This window comes from Ranitomeya imitator, chromosome 3, assembly GCF_032444005.1.
Source record: "Ranitomeya imitator isolate aRanImi1 chromosome 3, aRanImi1.pri, whole genome shotgun sequence".
Lineage (NCBI taxonomy): Eukaryota > Metazoa > Chordata > Amphibia > Anura > Dendrobatidae > Ranitomeya > Ranitomeya imitator.
The window spans coordinates 213481653-213503480 of record NC_091284.1 but is presented as its reverse complement, the minus strand read 5'-3'; the positions used below and the strand labels follow the sequence as shown (position 1 = coordinate 213503480).

Sequence of the window (21828 nt, the reverse complement as noted above, 5' to 3'; positions counted from 1 at the left end):
AAATTCTACTTTATAACCACATCTTTCATCACCCCTTCCATTTACGGCTATAAAAGCACAGTGACCATATTGGAATCACATGTACACACCAGAAGTTAAAACCCCTTGAAAATGGCATTGATCAGCTGAACAGCCTATCTAGTTTTCTTAGTCACTTGTACTGTGCTCACTCCTTGCCACTGTACCTACAATTCTCAAATCAGGACGCCCATAATATAAGATTAATAAATCTAGGTGTGGGTAACAGAGTTCACAATAGGGTGATACCCACTCTCCCTCCATAGGGAAAGTGCTGGTTACTCTCACCTGGTGGAGTTACAACTGGCACAACTGCTATGTAGGCATGAAGAAAAACAGCCGCTGCTGCTCCATGGCTGGTGGATAAATCCTCCCAACAAATAAATATCCAGTCAGGCTGTAGTAAATAGATATTTCAACAGCAATTTTTTTTTTCTTTTATTCACAACGCGTTTCGACCAAATGCTGATATCTTTATCAACTGATAAAACTTGAAGACGCCAGTATGGCATTGAAATGAAACGCAATGTGAATTACAACCCTTTTATCATCATCCTTGAAGAATACAGTATATACTCGAGTATAAGCCGACCCGAGTATAAGCCGACCCCCCCTAATTTTGCCACAAAAAACTGGGAAAACTTATTTACTCGAGTATAAGCCTAGGGTGGAAATGCAGCATTTACCGGTGAATTTCAAAAATAAAAATAGATCATTATTTCCCCATAGCTGTGCCATATAGTGCTCTGCACCGTTCATTATTGCCCCATAGCTGTGCCATATAGTGCCCTGCACCGTTCATATTGCCCCATAGCTGTGCCATATAGTGCGCTGCACCGTTCATATTGCCCCATAGCTGTGCCATATAGTGCTCTGCACCGTTCATATTGCCCCATATCTGTGCCCCATATATGCTCTGCACCGTTCATATTGCCCCATATCTGTGCCCCATATAGTGCTCTGCACCGTTCATATTGCCCCATATCTGTGCCCCATATAGTGCTCTGCTCCGTTCATTTTGCCCCATATCTGTGCCCCATATATGCTCTGCACCGTTCATTTTGGTCTCATAGCTGTGCCCCATACAGTGCTCTGCACCGTTCATATTTCCCCATAGCTGTGCCCCATACAGTGCTCTGCACCGTTCATATTGCCCCATATCTGTGCCCCATATATGCTCTGCACCGTTCATATTGTCCCATAGCTGTGCCCCATATAGTGCTCTGCACCGTTCATATTGTCCCATAGCTGTGCCCCATAGTGCTCTGCACCGTTCATATTGCCCCATAGCTGTGCCCCATACAGTGCTCTGCACCGTTCATATTGTCCCATAGCTGTGCCCCATACAGTGCTCTGCACCGTTCATATTTCCCCATAGCTGTGCCCCATACAGTGCTCTGCACCGTTCATATTGTCCCATAGCTGTGCCCCATACAGTGCTCTGCACCGTTCATATTGTCCCATAGCTGTGCCCCATACAGTGCTCTGCACCGTTCATATTGTCCCATAGCTGTGCCCCATACAGTGCTCTGCACCGTTCATATTGTCCCATAGCTGTGCCCCATATAGTGCTCTGCACCGTTCATATTGTCCCATAGCTGTGCCCCATACAGTGCTCTGCACCGTTCATATTGTCCCATAGCTGTGCCCCATACAGTGCTCTGCACCGTTCATATTGTCCCATAGCTGTGCCCCATACAGTGCTCTGCACCGTTCATATTGTCCCATAGCTGTGCCCCATATAGTGCTCTGCACCGTTCATATTTCCCCATACCTGTGCCCCATATAGTGCTCTGCACCGTTCATTTTTGTCCCATAGCTGTGCCCCATATAGTGCTCTGCACCGTTCATATTTCCCCATAGATGCTCCTCATAAATCTGTGCTGCTGCAATAAAAAAAAAAAAGCCATACTCACCTCTCTTGATTGCAGCTCCCAGCGTCCGGTCCCGGCGTCTCTCCGCTCTGACTGATCAGGCAGAGGGCGCCGCGCACACTATACGCGTCATCGCGCCCTCTGAACTGCACAGTCAGAGCGCAGATGGAGCGGCGGCTGGAACGGGGACAGGTGAATATGACATACTTACCTAGTCCCAGCGATCCTGGCGCTCCCCGCCTGTCCCACGGTCTTCTGTGCTGCAGCCTCTTCCTCTATCAGCGGTCACCGACATCGCTGATTAGAGAAATGAATAGGCGGCTCCACCCCTATGGGAGGTGGAGCCGCCTATTCATTTCTCTAATAAGCGGTCCCACGTGACCGCTGAAGAGGGGAAGAAGCTGCAGCACAGAAGACCGTGGGACGGCAGGGGGAGCGCTAGGATCGCTGGGACTAGGTAAGTATACCTCAGCGCCCTCTCCCCCTCACCCGCCGACCCCACCGCTACCGTGACTCGAGTATAAGCAGAGAGGGGCACTTTCAGCCCAAAAATTTGGGCTGAAAATCTCGGCTTATACTCGAGTATATACGGTAGATTTACTCAAGCAGCGCAGCCCACCTTTAAAGGTTTCATCCAACTGGATACAATATAAGTCACTACAACAGCGTATTATAACATTGCTAAAAAAACAGAATAAAACTTTTATTTAGCTTTTCTAAGACATAAGACACCTTAAGAAAAAATGACAGTTTCCATAGGATCCATAAAATGTAGTTTATGATAAATGTCAGATGTTTTTACAATAGTTAATGTAGCATTGCTTTTGGCAATGTAGGTAGAATAGACACAAATCTTCCTGCTAGGCTATCAATAGCAAGTATATGGCATTATGACGACTGTGCATTTTAATTTTCTCCATCGTCTCATTGAGGGACACAGGACTGTGGGTGTATGCTACTGCCGCCAGGAGGCTGACACTAAGTAGGTATAAAAAAAAAAAGTTAGCTCCTCCTCCATAGTATACACCTTGCCACTGGCCCTGACAGCTCCAGTTTATGCTTAGTGTCCGTAGGAGGCACATCTCTGGGTTTTCCCAGATGCTTTTTTCTCTGAAGATAAGACAGGGGCGACGGACCCTTTTGAAGGGGTCCGATCTCCCCAAACCAACAACGGGCGAGCACGTGGAGTGTCGCCTCCACATATCCTCTCCCGCGACGTGGGATTTTTTTGCCGGACTAAGAACCTGACCACCCTGAGGTAACGGAACCCTAGGTTGTACAGGCATTCATTCCTTGTCCGTGCAGCCTCCACTTCATCACCAATGCACGACTACGGTGTTTAAAGGAGGCAGACGGTCCCTCTCCTCGCCTTCTGAAGGGAGTAAGGAGTTAGGGTGCCTGCACCGTCTTTTAATATTTATATATGTATATATATATTTATATGTGGATTTTTTATGTCTAACCTTATGCGCTGTCAGAGGGCTGCACAGGGGGGGCTCCTGCTTCATCGCGCGTTCTGCTGGCGACTATATCCGGCGCTGTGCTGGTTTCCAGCGTTTTTTCCCCACAGGCAAACTTCAGCAGAGGCATGGGCGGAAGTCCCGCCCCTTTTTTAGGCGGTTTCCTGTTCGCTGAGGCATTATGGATCTTGTAGTCTGAGCATGGGCGGAAGTCCTGCCCCTTTTTCGGCGGCTTCCTGTTTTCTCTGTACAGCCTGTGGCATTATTGGTCTTGTAGTCTGGGGGAAGTCCCGCCTCCATGGCGACGGTTTACTTCCGGTTTCGAGCACCCAGCTTTCCCGGGAGAGCAGGGGAAAGAGTAAAATCTAGATCCCTGCTTCGGCCTAAACCGGGTCCATGTGCGGTAACTCCTCCCACTTTTTTCAGGCATCCGCCCTGTGAATTAGTTTATATGTGTGGTTTGCACAGGAGACATGGTTCAGTGTTTGAGAGCATACGGGGACACAGGACTGGGGTAAGTGCTACTTCCCTCAGCCTGACAACAGTATTTGTTCTAGACATAGTAGCTCATAAGGAGATACGGAGCATAGCAGCAGCAGCAGCAATAGAGTCATGTCTAGAAAGACTAAGACTCACTCAGTTCTGTATACCTCATGCATTACCTGTCAGTCTACTTTTCCGCATGCGCAAAGTAACCATTTCTGTGAGGCTTGTGATTCCGAGCGCGTGCAGGAGCCCCCGTCTGCTACCCTGTCTGCTTCCCCGCCGGCTATCCTGCCGGGTGTGCCTGTACCTGGGTCGGCAGTGTTTCCCCCTGAGTGGGTCATATCATTAACGCAGTCTATGGCGTCTCTAACAAAGGCGGTTGAGTCCCTTCAAGCCCCTGTCAGGGACATTCATCCGCCTGTTTTGGAAAGATCCTCCGATTTTCAGGATCCTCCGGCCTGCAGGGGCCGTACTCCCTCTAGGCAGACACAGGGGAAACGATCCCACACAGCGTCTCCCGGTCCGTCAGGTGCGTCAGCATCTTTGAATAATGTCTCTCGATCTCCCTCTCCTGCGGAATTGAGTGAGCACGGTTCGGACTATGACTCAGAGGGGTCTTTTGATTTAGAAGCTCCGGGTTATCAGGAATCTGTTGACAGTCTCATTGAGGCCGTTAACCAGACTTTGGGAGTAGAGGATGTGGCCACCTTACCTTCTGGTCATAAGGTGTCCTTTAAGAAATTCAAGCAACCTCATAAGGTGTTTTCTACTCATCCTGAGTTTGAGGATTTAGTCCAACGTCACATGGAGCAACCGGATAAACGTTTCTTAGGCCAGAAGGCCCTAGGTGCAAGGTATCCGTTCGCTCCAGAGCTTTGTAAAAAGTGGGCAGAATCCCTTTCAGCGGATCCTCCCGTATCCCGTTTGGCCTCTAGTACGTTGCTGTCTCTTCCTAATGGGTCGTCTATTAAGGATCCGACTGATCGGCTCCTAGAGAGTCTAGCTCGGTCTCTGTTTGAGGCTTCAGGGTCAGCCCTCGCACCCTCTTTTGCGGCCACATGGGTTGCCAAAGCTATGATAGCTTGGTCAGAGTCCGTAACTAAGGCTCTTCAGGATAAGGGGTTTCCTGTAGAGGTGATGGAGATGTCAAATCAGATATCTTTAGCAGGAAATTATCTGATTAATGCATCCTTGGATGCGGCAAATTGTTCAGCATTGGTTACGGCAAATGCTATTGCTATCAGAAGGGCCCTATGGCTAAGAAATTGGCGGGCGGACTCTACTTGAAGTCCCTTATATCCCTTCCTTATCAAGGTGTCCGTCTTTTTGGCGAAAAATTGGATCAGCTTATATCTGATACCACGGGAGGTAAAAGTAATTTCCTTCCTCAACAAAAGGTTAAGCAACCTTTTCGTCGCCAATTTCAAGCAAGATTTAAATCCTTTCGTAACTCCCGGTGGTCTGCGGCACCAAGCGCAGGTCCCCCAAGTCGGCCTGTCCAAGACCGGGAGCACCAGGTCTCCTATAGGGCCAATCCATTGGCAAGAATGCGGTATCAACCGTCAAGATCTAGGGGATCTAGATATCCTCGATCTTCGGCTAAATGACTGGAGGCAGCCTCTCGTCGCTTCCAACAGAGTAGGCGGTCGCCTACTACTGTTCCATCAGTCCTGGCTGTCAGTTGTTCACGACAGATGGGTAAGAGACCTGGTGGTTTCAGGGTACAAAATAGAGTTTTCCTGTCTCCCTCTAGGCCGTTTTTTTCCGTCCAGTCTTCCCAGTTCAAAAACCCGTCTAAGAGCTTTATTCAGAGCAGTCGAGTCTCTTCAGTCCAACGGGGTCATTGTCCCTGTTCCAAAGGAAGAAAGGTTCAAGGGGTTTTATTCAAATCTGTTTACGGTTCCCAAAAAGAATGGGACTGTGAGACCCATTCTGGACCTAAAGTGTCTAAACAAATTCATCAGCACTCGTCGCTTCCGTATGGAAACTCTCCGCTCGGTCATTGCGGCTATGGAAAGGGGAGAATTCCTGGCTTCCATAGATATTCAAGACGCCTATCTGTACGTTCCTATATTTCCTCCTCATCAAAAATTTCTACGGTTTTCCATAGGCGAGCGACACTTCCAATTCACTGCATTACCTTTCGGGCTCGCCACTGCTCCCAGGGTGTTCACGAAGGTGATGGCAACAGTGGTGTCAATCCAGCACTCTCGAGGCATAGTCATTCTGCCTTACTTAGACGATCTCTTAGTCAAAGGACCAACTTTTCAGGCATGCAGGGACAACGTCAACATCTCTTTGGACACCCTAGCTCGTCTAGGGTGGCTGGTCAATTTAAAGAAGTCATCTCTAGTACCATCTCGGAAAATCTCTTTTTTAGGGATGATCTTCGACACCTCTCGGGGGGGCTAACTATTTTACCCCAGGACAAGGTGCTTTGTCTCCGGCAGGAGGTAAAAATTCTTCGGCAGCCAAGTTTCCATTCAATCCGGTTCTGCATGAAGGTCTTGGGCAGGATGGTAGCAGCTATAGAAGCGGTTCCATTCGCCCAATTCCATCTTCGTCCACTCCAACAGGCACTTCTGTCAGCCTGGGACAGGAGTCCTTTGTCTCTCAACCTCAGGTGTCGTCTGGCTCCTGGGGTCAGGCAATCCCTGATATGGTGGATGAGTTCCTCCCTACTTCAGGGGAAAGCCATTCCTCCAGTTCATTGGCTGGTAGTCACTACGGACGCCAGCCTTCTCGGTTGGGGAGCAGTGTTTCTCCAGCACACGGCTCAGGGTCGTTGGTCCCCAAGGGAATCAACCCTTCCAATCAATCTGTTGGAAATAAGGGCAATTTGGCTGGCTTTGCAGCACTTTCACAATCTTCTGGCGGGTCGCCCGGTGCGGATCCAATCGGACAATGCCACGGCCGTGGCCTACGTAAATCAGGGGGGCACTCGCAGCAGATCAGCCATGCGCGAGGTAGGACAAGTCCTCCGCTGGGCCGAGAACAATCACTCTGTGATCTCGGCAGTTTACATCCCGGGCAAGGAGAACTGGGCAGCGGACTTTCTGAGCCGACAGGGTCTTGCGCCCGGGGAATGGTCTCTTCACCCCGATGTTTTTCGGCAGATATGTCTACGCTGGAGAATCCCGGACGTGGATCTAATGGCCACCGGGTCGAATACCAAAGTACCCAGGTTTGTTGCACGGTTTCGAGATCCAGGAGCAATTGCCGTAGACGCACTAGTCCTATCTTGGAACCAATTTCGTCTTCCATATCTGTTTCCCCCTCTGGCGCTGCTTCCAAAGGTCGTCAGGAAGATCAAGTTAGAGGGAGTTCCGACAATCCTAGTCGCCCCAGATTGGCCTCGGAGGTCATGGTACGCAGACCTAGTTCAGCTGATCGTCGGGGTTCCTTGGCAGCTACCAATGCAGCCAGATCTTCTGTCGCAGGGGCCGATATTCCACCAGAACTTAGAGGCCCTGTGTTTGACGGCTTGGCCGTTGAATCTTGGATTCTGACCCAGGCCGGTTTTTCTCAGAAAGTAGCCTCAACTATGGTTAATGCTCGAAAGACAGCTTCAGCACGCATTTACCACCACACCTGGAAAGTCTTTCTCTCATGGTGCAGGAAGAAGGGTCTTCCTCCTCTTCGGTTTTCCATTCCTAATGTCCTAGCTTTTCTCCAATCTGGTCTAGACTCAGGTCTCGCTCCAAGTACCCTTAGGAGGCAAATATCAGCCTTATCGGTTCTTTTCCAGCGCAGGATCGCTACCAATCTGCAAGTAAAAACTTTTTTGCAGGGAGTCTCTCATATAGTCCCTCCTTACAAGGCTCCGATAGAAGCTTGGGACCTTAATTTGGTCTTGAGTGTTCTTTAGGAACCTCCATTTGAGCCCCTCCAAGATATTCCTTTAAGGTACCTTTCTTGGAAGGTTTTGTTTCTGGTAACATCCATTAGGCGGGTTTCGGAGTTAGCGGCCTTGTCCTGTCAGGCGCCGTTTCTACAATTTCATCAGGATAAGGTGGTGCTGAGACCAGCACCTTCCTTTTTGCCAAAAGTAGTCTCCTCATTCCACATTAATGAGGACATTGTCTTGCCTTCTTTTTGTCCTGCGCCTACACACTGGGTGGAAAAAGCTCTCCATACTCTAGATTTGGTGAGAGCTCTGAGAAGATACGTTTCTCGGACCGCTTCTTTTCGAAAGACGGATGTTCTGTTCGTTCTTCCTGCGGGTCATAAAAAGGGACTCGCAGCCTCTAGATCGACCTTAGCCAGATGGATAAGAACCACTATTCAGGAGGCCTACCGTATCAAGGGTGCAGCCATCCCGGCTGGGATCAGGGCACACTCTACTCGGGCGGTAGGGGCTTCCTGGGCGCTTCGGCACCAAGCTTCAGCAGAGCAGGTTTGCAAAGCGGCCACTTGGTCCAGCCTGCACACTTTCTCTAAACATTATAATATCCACACTCAGGCCTCTGCTGATGCAAGTTTGGGAAGGAAAATTCTTCAGGATGCGGTATCACACCTATAGGCGGTAAGTGCCTAGGGGTTTTCTTCCAGTGAGTCTTCTTCCCACCCTGGGACTGCTTTGGGACATCCCACAGTCCTGTGTCCCCCAATGAGACGATGGAGAAACAGGGATTTTTGTGTTACTCACCGTAAAATCCTTTTCTCCAAGTCGTTCATTGGGGGACACAGCTACCTCCCTATTCATTTTATTTGTCTATGGGGTTGTTCAGACTATAGTATTATTCTAGACATGTTGTCTTTGCTCTAATGCTGTTTTGTTTTCTCTATCTCCTACTGCTTGTGCACCAAACTGGAGCTGTCAGGGCCAGTGGCAAGGTGTATACTATGGAGGAGGAGCTAACTTTTTTTTTTTATACCTACTTAGTGTTAGCCTCCTGGCGGCAGTAGCATACACCCACAGTCCTGTGTCCCCCAATGAACGACTCGGAGAAAAGGATTTTACGGTGAGTAACACAAAAATCCCTGTTTCCAGCAGCTTTAAGGCAAGAACTTGTCTTAATGAGCAAAACACCCCCAAAAAATTATATATTTGTGATTTCTTTGGTTTCTAAACATATGGTGAATAAACTGTATGCTGGACTTTGTGCTCCCGTTAATGGATTGCTCAGCACTATCATCTTACCTGAGATTTTCCTAGTGATTTGTCATTTTACATGCATTCTTAATGTTGCATATATAGTGGCAGCACATGCCAGTTATCAAAGGCATAAAACAATAGAAGATAAAGTAAAGGACCCATCCTGCTCACTATCTCTTAAAATATCAGTTGCTTCACTCTTGACTGTGCATTGTATTTTCTGGTATGGTGGAGCCCGATCATTTATATACCCAAAGAGATATAAAATATTTTTAATAAAAGTAGGAAGACAAAAGATACTGGCCAAGCGGCCTCCTCATTGGTCTTGATTATGCAGAGGGGAAAAAAGTATTTAGGCTGTATGCACACGTTCAGGATTTTTGGCGTTTTTCGCCGAAAAAAAACACTAAAAAAAAAAAACGCTTACTTAAGCATCCCATCATTTTTAATGCATTCCGCATTTTTTGTGCACATGGTGCATTTTTTTTCCCGCGTCAGAATCGCATTCCGAAAAAAAACACAGCATGTTCATTCTTTGTGCGGAATCGCAGGGATTCCGCACACATAGGAATGCGTTGATCCGCTTACTTCCCACATGCGAGAAGTAAGCGGATCACGTACGGTTGGTACCCAGGGTGGAGGAGAGGAGACTCTCCTCCAGGCCCTGTGAACCATATATCTGTTTAAAAAAAAAATTAAAATAAAAAATCATGATATTCTCAACTTCTGGCGGCCCCCGCAGCCTTCCCGCTCCTCGCGATGCTCCCGTTCCCAGTAATGCCTTGCGACAATGACCTGTGATGACGTAGCAGTTTCGCAAGACCGCTACGTCATCTGGGGTCATTGCCGCGAGGCATTACTGGGAACGGGAGTTGCCGGGAGCATCTCGAGGAGTGGGAAGGCTGCGGGGGACGCCGGAACGTGAGAATATCATATTTTTAAATTATTTTTAACATTATATCTTTTTACTATTAACGCTGCATAGGCAGCGTCAATAGTAAAAAGATGGCCACACTTGTCAAACACTGTTTTAGAAGTGTGACCAACCTGTCAATCAGTTTTCCAAGCGATGCTACAGATCGATTGGAAAAAGCTAGCATTCTGCAAGCTAATTACGCTTGCAAAACGCTAGTGTTTCGCGGGAATATGCATGCCATTTCCGTATGTGTATTTCCCGCGGCAGGGAGTTGCAGAATTGCCCCGGAAATTTCCGCAGCAATTCTGCAACGTGTGCACATAGCTTTAGTCAGCAACCAATTGTGCAAGGTCTCCCACTTAAAAAGATGAGGTGCCTGTAATTGACATCATAGGTAGACAACTATGAGAGTCAAAATGAGAAAACAAATCCAGAAAATCACCTTGTCTGATTTGGCAAGATTTATTTTGCAAATTATGGTGGAAAATAAGTATTTGGTTATTAAAAAAAGTTAATCTCAATATTTTGTTATATGTCCTTTGTTGGCAATGACAGAGGTCAAAGGTTTTCTGTAATAATTCACAAGGTTGGCACACACTGTTGGTTGCATGTTGGCCCATTTCTCCATGCAGATCTCCTGTAGAGCAGTGATGTTTTGGGCCTGTCGCTGGGCAACACGGACTTTCAACTCCCTCCAAAGGTTTTCTAGGGGGTTGGAGACTGGCTAAGCCACTCCAGGACCTTCATATACTTCTTACAAAGCCACTCCTTCATTACCCTGGCGGTGTGCTTGGGATCATTATCATGCTGAAAGACCCACGTTTCATCTTCAATGCCCTTGCTGATGGAAGGTTTGTAATAAAAATCTCACAATACATGGCGCCATTCATCCTTTCATGTACACGGATCACTCGTCCTGGTCCTTTGGCAGAGAAACCGCTTCAAAGCATGATGTTGCCACCCCCATACTTCACAGTAGGTATGGTGTTCTTTGGATGCAACTCTGCATTCGGTCTCCTCCAAACACGACGAGTTTTGTTTCTACCAAACAGTTCTGCTTTGGTTTCATCAGACCATATGACATTCTCCCAGTACTATTCTGGATAATCCAAATGCTCTCTAGCAAACTTCAGATGGGCCCGGACATGTACTGGCTTAAGCAGGGGGACATGTCTGGAACTGCAGGATCTAAGTCCCTGGTGGCGTAGTCTGTTACTGATGGTAGCCTTTGTTACGGTGGTCCCAGCTCTATGCAGGTCATTCACGAGGTCCCCACGTGTGGTTCTGGGATTTTTGTTTACCATTCTTGTGATCATTTTGACTCCACGGGGTGAGACCTTGTGAGGAGCCCCAGATCGAGGGAGGTTCAGTGGTCTTATGTGTCTTCCATATTCTTATTATTGCTCTCAAAGTTGATTTCATCACACCATCCTGCTTGCCTATTGCAGATTCAGCCTTCCCAGCCTGGTGCAGGGCTACAATTTTGTTTCTGGTGCCCTACGACAGCTCTTTGGTCTTTGCTAGTGATGAGCGAGTAAGCTCGTTGCTCGCGGTTTCCCGAGCACGCTCGGGTGATCTCCGAGTATTTTTTAGTGTTCGGAGATTAAGTTTTCATCTCCTCAGCTGAATGGTTTACAGCTATTAGCCAGCTTGATTACATGTGGGAATTCCCTAGCAACCATTCAACCCCCACATGTACTCAGCCTGGCTAATAGCTGTAAATCATTCAGCTGCCGCGATGAAAACCTAATCCCCGAACACTACCAAATACTCGGAGGTCACCCGAGCATGCTCGGGAAAACCCAAGCAACGAGTATACTTGCTCATCACTAGTTTTCACCATAGTGGAGTTTGGAGTGTGACTGTTTGAGGTTGTGCACCTGTGTCTTTTATACTGATAAGTTGAAACAGGTGCCATTACTACAGGCAATGAATGGAGGACAGAAGAGTATCTTAAAAAAGTTTTTACAGGTTTGAGAGAGACAGAAATCGTGCATGTTTTTGGGTGACCAAATACTTATTCTCCACCATAATTTGCAAAATAAATCTTGCAAAATCAGACAAGGTGATTTTCTGGATTTTTCTCATTTTGACTCAGTTGTGGTCTACCTATGATGTCAATTACAGGCCTATCACCTTTTTAAGTGGGAGAACTTGCACAATTGGTGGCTGACTAAATACTTTTTGTCCCCACTGTATGTAACCATACAGTATAAATCTAATTTTTACCATATGTGCCCAAACATTAAAACCTCCAAACCAAAACTGAGAATTCTATTAAAGGGGTTGTCCAATAAACTATACCTGGCATCTTCACCAACTAGCTGTTTTTAGCTCCTGCCTGATGTAAGCAGTGAACGAAGTCGAGCTCTTGGTAACAGTGACTAAACCATGATCTCTGCTATTCAACTCTGTCAATAGTCATTCTGTGCTGACAAAGTACATGTGCTAAGTGAACCCTTGGTGTGACCAATAAGTGCATCTTCCCACATAGTTCTTTTTCATCTGCTTCTATACATCTTTAGCTCTATAAAGCCAGAGGGGGCAGAGATGGAGGGAAAAGTAGGTGGGAAGGTGCACTAAAATGATTGCCTCTCCCACCTCTCAAGGGTGCACGAGCATCTCTTGGTTTCAACAGTCATTGTGTACTGACATACTCCATGTTGTGTGAACTGAAGATGCTTAACTGGTGGGGAAAGCTGGAGGTTAGACACTCGTCGATCTGATATTGATATGACCTATCATAAGGCTAGACATAAACTGACAAGCAAAAGGGTAACAATATTTTGAACTTTTGAATTTCAGGCTCCATATCTCACCATCTATTACTGCTTCTAACGTCCGACTACCATCATTTTATAGATTCTCATCTTGGCTATCTCAAACATAAATTTGACTTGTAATGATTTAACATAAATGATGAGCAAACAGAACGTCTTGTCCGAGCGGGCTCTGGTGTTGTCCGAGCGGGCTCTTTCTTCCTGTCTACTACAAAATACAATCTGTTCTCACATTCCCTAATAGTTCAGTGTGTTATTAGGTGGATTCCCAAGCGAAATGTCTCTGGATTGAATTGAGGAGCAGCCATGAAGAAAATCTCCCAGGAAAAAAGAAACCACATCATCTAGCTCATTGATAGCGGTCTCTCGGCCTAGAAAATTGCCAACATGCATCATGTTAGTGCCATGACAGTTGGAAGAATATAACATGAAGTCCCTCCATCCGTTCAAAAGCCAAGAGGTGGACGTCAAGGCAAAATATCGGAGTCAACAAGTCGGCTCCTCACTGGGTCTGTCAATTCTTGTGCGACAAACACGGCAGTGGAGGTGGCCCGTATGCTTTGTAATGGGGAGATCACAGACATCCATGCAAGCACCGTGCGATGCATGATACACAATTCTGGAAAGTTGGCTCTGAAAATAGTGAAGCCTCGACTTCAATTTAGTCACAAGAAGCGTCAGCTCAAGTTTGAAAAAAAGTTTGAAAAGTGGACAGTAGAAGATTTGGAGCGATGAAAGTCAATAGACTTTTGAAGAAATAAAGGAAAAAGGGTCTAACGGATCGAGAAATTGAGGGAGCTGTTCAATTCATTGGTGATATAGGGTTTCTTTCACAGTCTAAGGCTTTGGATACTTGACCAGGATCGATAGTGGTCTCAATGTTGAGCTATTTGTTTGTATCCTACAAGACTAGTAACTGTATACATTACCAAAAAATGTCCAGTAGTGGAAAGGCCACCTTCAATCCGTATAATCAACTCATATTTGCCAGGTAGATAACTGGCAAAACACAAAGGCTCCGGCACAGATAAATAAAATATATATACTTTTATTAACAAAAATTTATAATATAAAATTTCACATAAAAACAAGACAAGGAAGTTTCAAAGTTGAAATAACTGATGGTCATATATGCAAGAATTAAGCTACTCTGGGAATATACAATCAAAAACAAATACAAAAAATGTTATCATTATGAATAAATATATACATATAACGAGTACACCATGTAAAGTCTATAACGCCCATTGAATACAATGCATAATGCAAAAAAATAAGTTATGTAGAGGGCAAGACAGAATGAAAATTGCCGACTACCAATAGATGTTTCCTCTTAGCCTAAATGATATTTGCAATGCAAAAAGCTATATATATTCTAAAATAGTGAATATGAAGTGCACAGTACTGTGCAAAAAAAGGCATATAGTTGTGAACCAGCAGCAATGGCGACCGGCACTATATAAAGTGCTCCGTGCTGTACAACTATGCATATTGCAATAAGACTAGCAGCAAAAAATGTTTAGGATCTAAAGTACAAAAGGAAATATACAAAGGCATATAGTTGTGAACTAGCAGCAGTGGCGACCGGCACTATATAAAGTGCTCCGTGCTGTACAACTATGCATTCAGATAAGCAGCACAAGGGTTAGGATCTAAGGTGCAATAGGAAGTATAAAGATAAAAAAAATGTCCCAGCAAATGAATGCTATTACTTACACAGGAGAGACCATCAGTGACCACGACAGCGCCGTTTCGCCTACTGGCTTCCTCAAATGGGGGTGTGTATGTGTGCTAGAACATATCCGACTATTTAAGCTCTCATTACGCGCATATGCACAGCTGATTCATATGTCAGCGTCCCCGGCGTATCATTGCGCATGCTCGGTTTTACGGGCCGCCTCTTATGAAAACAGTGACTTCCCTTCCCGCACGTCCGGAACGCAGCCGTGGAATGCACTGCATCCAGTAGAGGGCGGGTTAGTAACTTTATCAAATCGAGTACTATAGGGATGAAAATGATGACAGTGTCCCAGCAGGACAACGACCTGATGCATATGTCGAGATTGGCAAAGAAATGGTTCAATGATAATGAAGGGTGCTGTATTATCCCCCACAGTCCCCGAACCTCAACCGAATTAAGGAAAAAACAGAAGAGACCTGGGATCATATTTTTGTTGAGACATGTTTGAATCTGATTGAGAGCATGCCCAAAAGGATTCAGGCAATGTTTGAAGCCAAAGGTGGATTTACAAAATACTGCTAAAACAATTAGAAATACAAATTTAGATTTTTAGGAGAAAAACCGTAACAATGCAGTGACATGACAATCTGCATAACGAATCATATACTAAATAGTTTAAAATCAAATTTATGTATGTGATAGCCAAGATGATCGTCTATAAAATGATGGTAGTCTCGCATTCAAGACAATATTGGTGGTGAGATGTGGAGCCTGAAAGTGGTGAGCAAAAGGGGAATAATGGTTTGAACTTTTCAGTGTATTGCTTAAAGGGAACTAGTCAGGTCAACCAGGAGTTGTCTGCATATGTAAATACCTTGTTCCTTTAATACCCAGTTTCTTTAATACATTACATATATAAACAGATCTTTAGAAAAAGTATTTCTAAAGTCTTTGATGTTTAATGAGGGCTTTATCTAGTTTATGGGGCTTTGGTGTCCCCAGACTAGATGTTATCGATCCCCTGTAGACATAACATAACTTACAAGCGTCATCGCTAGCACTATACTTGCCTCGCGAACACTCGCGGCTTTCCCTTTACCTTTAAAGCTGGGTGTGCGTGTCCCGGCTTCAGAGAGACGCACTGCGCAGGATTGAAAGTTTTCTGCACTTCCAATCATGCGCAGTGCTCCTCTGAAGCCGAGATGCATGCACCCAGCTTCAGAGGTTGAATGCAGTGAGGCAAAGAAGCCACGCCCATTCGCAAGGTAAGCATAGCGCTAGCGATGACGCCGGCGCTTGTAAGTTAGGTTATGATGCCCACAGGGCATTTAAGTGGGCCGACTAGTCTGTGTACACCAAGCTCCATCAACTAGTCAAAGCCTTTATTAACACATCATAAACAGACTTTAGAAATACTTTTTCTAAAGATCTGTTTATATATGTGATGTAACAAAGGAACTGTTAAACAGGGTATTTACATATGAAGACCCATCCTGGTGGATCTGGGGGCAAAGGGGAACTGACAGGTTCCCTTTAACCAACTTAAGTTTCCACCCTCTCTTTATCAAAAGCTACAAGAGAACTATTCAGCAACTCATTTAAAGAGAACATTTCAGCAACTTTACAGTAAAGATATGGCCACAATTGCGCTATTACACTGATTAAATCGAGACCTTTATTGAAGGAATGTGATCAGTGATTCTTTTTTAATCATAGCTTTGTTTTTTCTTCTGGTGACGACATCTGTGCATCAGGTCGGGCCTGTGTGGGTTGGGTCTTCCACTTCGGCTCCTCTTCCTTCCTTCTGTGTTTCTACAGGTCACGGATTATTCAGCGACCTGCCTCAGTTTTTAAATATCATGCCACTATCATTGGGTGGGTGGCGCATGCACAGTTTGAGATTCCACCTCTGGAAGGCCTTTGTCTTCAATAAAATGGTGCCGGAGATTGTTAATGTGCAGATCGAGATCTCGGCCTAGATCTCCATCTGTGAAAGTGCAGACTCTGGCGCCATTTTATTGAAGACATGCTTCACCCACCCAATAATGGCGGCGACACGAAGTTTGAAAACCTGAAGCAGGTTCCTGAATAATTAGTGACCTGTAGAAACAGTTGGGAGGGGAAGCAGAAGATACAACACCCCCATCCCGGCCTGGGGAGGTCGTTGGAAGAAAACTTGACACCATTATAAAAAAAAAAAACACTGATCGAATGAATTCCTTCAACAGAGGTATCAATTTAATCAGTGTAAAAGTGCCATTACCTTTTACTGTATAATGCTAAATCCCTTTAAAACTATTTTGCTTGAATGTTTGCATTCCATGGCTGTTATTTCATGCAGATGAAATGTCCTCTTGCCATCAGAATGTTCCTGACACTTAATTTAACTGGTTAGTGTAATGTACTATATTAGTTTGGTTAAAAATCAGTCCAGTTTTAGAAGGGATCTAACCAATTGTCCAGTTCTTATATCACAAGTAACAAGATATTCTGGCATTTATAGTGAGAGTGTATCGGATGAAGTGAATATGGCACTTGAATAATGTTTTGAAGCCAGTACATTTTCCACATCTGGCATGTGCAAACCAGTTAAGTGTAAATAGGTTTAATTTGGATTTTTATCATTGGTAAAGTCTTCCAACTTGAAATAGAATTTTGTTTTTAAACCTGCTCCCAGCATATCCGTTTCCCATGGCAGCATAAAGAGCTGAGATTTTTACGGCCAGACCTTGAATTCGAGTATACGCCCCCCCTTTGACTGAGCCGAGATTTTTTTTTTTACTTACAACCTGGTCATAAGTATTTTTAACTTCATGGCCTTGATTTATAGTAAAAACCCTTCTGATAAACCTTTTAGAGTAAAACATTTTCCCTTTTTTGACTCTAATGTCCTTTTTAGATGATGAAAGTTGTTCAAGTTTATGCAGAAACACAAGAATTTAATCTGCAGGTAAGATTTCCGAACCGTGCAAACTTGACAGAAGTCTGTGCATAACCTAAGGTGATTTTTTTTTTCTTTTCCCAACAGAATGATTCAGAAGTGGCACAAGCAGGAAAAGCTGTTGCTTTATACTTTGAGGACAAACTTCCAGGAATCTACCCTGACAGGACCTTCCCACCGTTACCCGAGTTTGAACCAGAACCAGAGCCGGAGCCAGAACCTGAGGAGGATGATGGTGAAGTAACAGAGGATTCAGATGAAGATTTTGTACAGCCCCGAAGAAAACGTCTAAAGTCAGATGAGAAGCCAGTGCATATAAAGTGATTTGGATGCCCTGGACTTAACAATTTTCTGTAGAGAAATAACTTTTAAGTACTTATTTAAGTGTTCCTGGAAAATCTTCTCGCCTACACCTGCCGCTTCAAGGAGAAGGGGGCAACTTTTAGACAGTATTAGACCAACCAATTTGTACAGAAGAGATGAACATTCTTTTAAAGAAGATGGAAACTTTATTGTCACTTTGTTTATTTTATTTTTTCCTTGCATTTTTTCCTTTTTTTTAAATTTCGAGGCTTGCTGGACTCCTTTTTCAAGGAGCATTCTATTAGAAATCTCAATTAGGTTTTGTGAAAAGTTAAAGACCGTTCCTTTTGATTTGATATTTTCCAACCGTTCTTTGTACAGACCTCTAAGTGGACTCAGTGGTTGTTGTTACTTGTTAATCTATTTCTTTATCGGAGATTGGACCAGTAATTGCAGTTTACTGTAACACCTTCTATCAGGCTGCTCTGTAGCTCGACTTCTGGATCAACAAAAACATGGTACAGGTTTAGGCGTGCTTTTTGAATGATTAATTTGTAAGCATTCTCCATTTCCAAATTTTTCTTAAATTTTTTTTTTCTTTTCTGAGTGCTTAGCTTGAGTGGGTTATCCTTCAAGGTTCTGGTATATAGATATATATTTTGTGAAGGAAACAGTTTAAATTGGATCATAAAAACATTAACTTTTGCTATGTATATATGAGGAAGCTTATACGTGTTCGTAAATCCATAATGCATTATTTCTGACAACAGATTGTCAATCCTTGCTGTTGTCTTGCATCCAAGACGAGGAAAAATAAATTAAGCAACTGGTTAAATATTGTTGATTTTTATCCTGCTTTGACACCAAATGGTTATAGAAACTGTATATTGGAGAGAGGTTAAAAAGAAAAAAAAAAGTTGTCTTCCTTAGGGTTACTCAATTTTGTTCTTTGTATAGAACTCTAAAAGGGTAGTCCGGTCTAAAATGTGTCACTCTGTGTGAATGTAGACTTTTTAAAGGGAACCTGTCACCCCGTTTTTTGAGATTGAGCTATAAATACTGTTAAATAGGGCCTGCGCTGTGTGTTCCTATAGTGTATGTAGTGTACCCCGATTCCCCATGTATGCTGAGAAATAACTTACCAAAGTCGCCGTTTTCGCCTGTCAATCAGGCTGGTCAGGTCGGGAGGGCGTGGTGACATTGCTGGTTCTTCCTCAGCTTTACGTTGGTGGCGTAGTGGTGAACAAGCAGCGCGCGATCTGCGCTGTCATCCCTTTCGTCGGTGGGGGCGGCCATCTTCCTGGGGCCGCGCGTGCGCAGATCGAGTGCTCTGCTGCACGGGGCTTCAGGAAAATGGCCGCGGGATGCCGCGCGTGCGCATTAGAGATCGCGGCGGCCATTTTCCCATAGCCGAGATGCAAACTCGGCTTTGGGAAAATGGCCGCCGCGATCTCTAATGCGCACGCGCGGCATCCCGCGGCCATTTTCCTGAAGCCCCGTGCAGCAGAGCACTCGATCTGCGCACGCGCGGCCCCAGGAAGATGGCCGCCCCCACCGACGAAAGGGATGACAGCGCAGATCGCGCGCTGCTTGTTCACCACTACGCCACTACGCCACCAACGTAAAGCTGAGGAAGAACCAGCAATGTCACCACGCCCTCCCGACCTGACCAGCCTGATTGACAGGCGAAAACGGCTACTTTGGTAAGTTATTTCTCAGCATACATGGGGAATCGGGGTACACTACATACACTATAGGAACACACAGCGCAGGCCCTATTTAACAGTATTTATAGCTCAATCTCAAAAAACGGGGTGACAGGTTCCCTTTAATCCCCATAGCGCACACATTGCAAATGTATGGAGTGAGGCCGTTCCCACTGGACGGCCGCTCTCTCCCTCCTTACCCTTGTATGGTGCGAGGAAGTGCCCACTGGACAGTTTCTGCCCGGGAGTATGCAGATCACATACATCACTGCCGTTCCTGGGTCAGAAACCTGCAAATCCTCTCTGTGCAGTGTGTGCGCTGGGAGGATTCCAGTCTGCAGTCACACAGAGTGACTGCAGACTTTTCATTTTAGACCTGACAACCACATTGAATTTATAGATCATATGGAAACCATTTTGTCTGATTTGTTAAATTTGGCTACATGAAGGGGTTGTCCACTACCTGGACAATCTTTTTTTTTAAAATAAGTACTCCCACTTAATAGTAAAATAACATATACTCTCCTGCTGCACCGACACAGATACCGGAACTAGCATGACATTATTATGCCATGTGAAATCTGCCCTTTGACAAGACCCGCACAAGCCAAAGAAGCGAGAAAGTGGCTGCCCATTAGCGCCTGCAAGGCTCATGTGACATAATATCAAGGGAACCTCAGTGCAGGAGAGTATATGTTATGTTTATTTTATAGACTGTTGTCCAGATAATCTTTAGGCTAGGCTATGTTCCCACAGTGAGTATTTGGAGAGGTTTTAATGTTGCAGATTTTCTGCACCAATTCGATTACTTGCGTTTTTTCCTTTACATTTTGAGTGCGGTTTTCTTATTCATGTGTTATCATTGTGCTTTTTTTTATGGTGTGTTGTCTCTTTTGGTATGTCATATTTTTAATAAAGCTGCTGTGTTTTTGATACTTAATGGTTAAAAAAAAAGCAGTGAGCATGAGTTCTATAAATCCCATCAAACTTGCTGCAACTGTAAGATGCTGCCTCAAAAACTCACCAGAAACTCATTGTGAGAACCTAAGGGGGTTGTCATCAGAAAATGAACTACTGTTTAAGTTGTGATTCTATGTTAAATCAAATTTTTTTTTTAAATGTTTGGTCTTTTTTACTCTCTTGCAATCTGCATAAAAAAATACAAAAGAAATTTTTGTAATTTTCACACTGGGTCATTCCATGTTAAGTGAAGCAATGATTTTTACCTCTATATTTTTAATTCTTTTGAGATTTTATTTGGTAATAGTGTGTCAGAGAATGTAAAATGTGAAGAAAAAAATGTTAGATTTTTTTTTTTTTTTTAAGTGATTTTCAAAGTTCGGAAAAAGTGCAAATTTCGGTGTTGCCTTTACATTTCTCCTCATAACTCAGGCTTAAAAAAAGATGGAGAAACAAAATAAACACCATTCTACTCAGAACTGTACAGGCTTTCACCAGATATGTCACAAGAGTATCTTTGATAATATTTTACCCATGCAAACGTAAAAGTTTAAAATGCATTTCCGAAAAAAAACGTTTAATTTAAACTTTTCAAAAACTGCCCATGTGCCTGCTTGGCTCCTAGCCACATCTGTACCAATATACAAGCTGGGATCTTGATGGGATCATATTTTTAAAAAAATAAAACTATTTCCGTGTCAATTCGAAAATCTTGAATTCAGATCTGTTCAGCCTGTGGTCTAGAAGTGTGGGGTCTCTATTTACCAATTCCGTGATTTTTAGATATTACTGTATTAGTTTGTTACAGCTTAGAAGCAGGAGAGGACAGAGGGGAAAGCTTTGTTAGGGCTGAGAATGACCAGGTGTAGGCAGTGAATGCAGAGCAGATGACAGGCAGCAGCTCGGGCCTCCAGAGGCCATATTCACACCAAATCTTAACACCCATGCAACTCCTCAAATGGAGGGAGAAAAACATTCTTATCATCCAGCTCATGCATTGTACAAACCAGGACTACGAAGAGGAGGAGAGTTTGTGAGAACATCGGTTACAGGAAGCAGAACCCATCACAGGGACTCGGCAATACCAGACTGTCATCCCATGTAGTGACACAGAAATAAAAACAAGGGTTTCTTCATTCAGCAAAGACAATGAAGTCCATGAAGTGGTAGAAGGTGGCACAAGATCGGCAATGGATGACCTAACTGGTGATGTGACCTGTGAATATGATCGGCGCTGGTGGCGGCTACTGGACTCTCCAAAGATTGTGAAAATGAAGAAGTAGAAGTGACTTTTCTGCAGCTTCTGGTCCAGCGCCATCCTTGTGTATCCAAGAAAACCAGACATTGTAAAAGTTACAAAAATCAGATATTAACTCAGGTGGAGCCGAACACCATGGCAGGCCGTACATACTCTGATACAAAAGGAAATGGCCATTGCTAGTAATCGCTTATGGAGAAGATTACACTTCACCCACCAGAAGGGGCTAATTGATGATAAAAGGCCAGTGTAAAAACCTTCTATTGTTTGATTAGTTCATATTTTATAGAACGAGGATTTAACTACTTTACTATTCTTCTTAAACACATTATAAATTACATGTTTAG

General features: G+C 44.5%; 1 protein-coding gene across 4 annotated transcripts in view; it reads left to right on the top strand.

Annotated features, from left to right (window-relative positions):
• The window catches only part of TRIM33 (tripartite motif containing 33), a 218403-nt gene extending 200011 nt beyond the window's left edge, over positions 1-18392 (top strand). For 2 of the 4 annotated variants that reach the window (XM_069756114.1, XM_069756113.1), the window contains exons 19-20: positions 17213-17263; positions 17342-18392. In XM_069756114.1, coding sequence (XP_069612215.1) covers positions 17213-17263; positions 17342-17578 — 288 coding nt within the window. In that variant the 3' untranslated portion in view covers positions 17579-18392. The remainder of the gene's footprint in view (positions 1-17212; positions 17264-17341) is intronic. The other 2 variants (XM_069756116.1, XM_069756115.1) reach the window with 1 other exon arrangement.
• The last annotated feature ends 3436 nt before the right edge of the window (positions 18393-21828 follow it).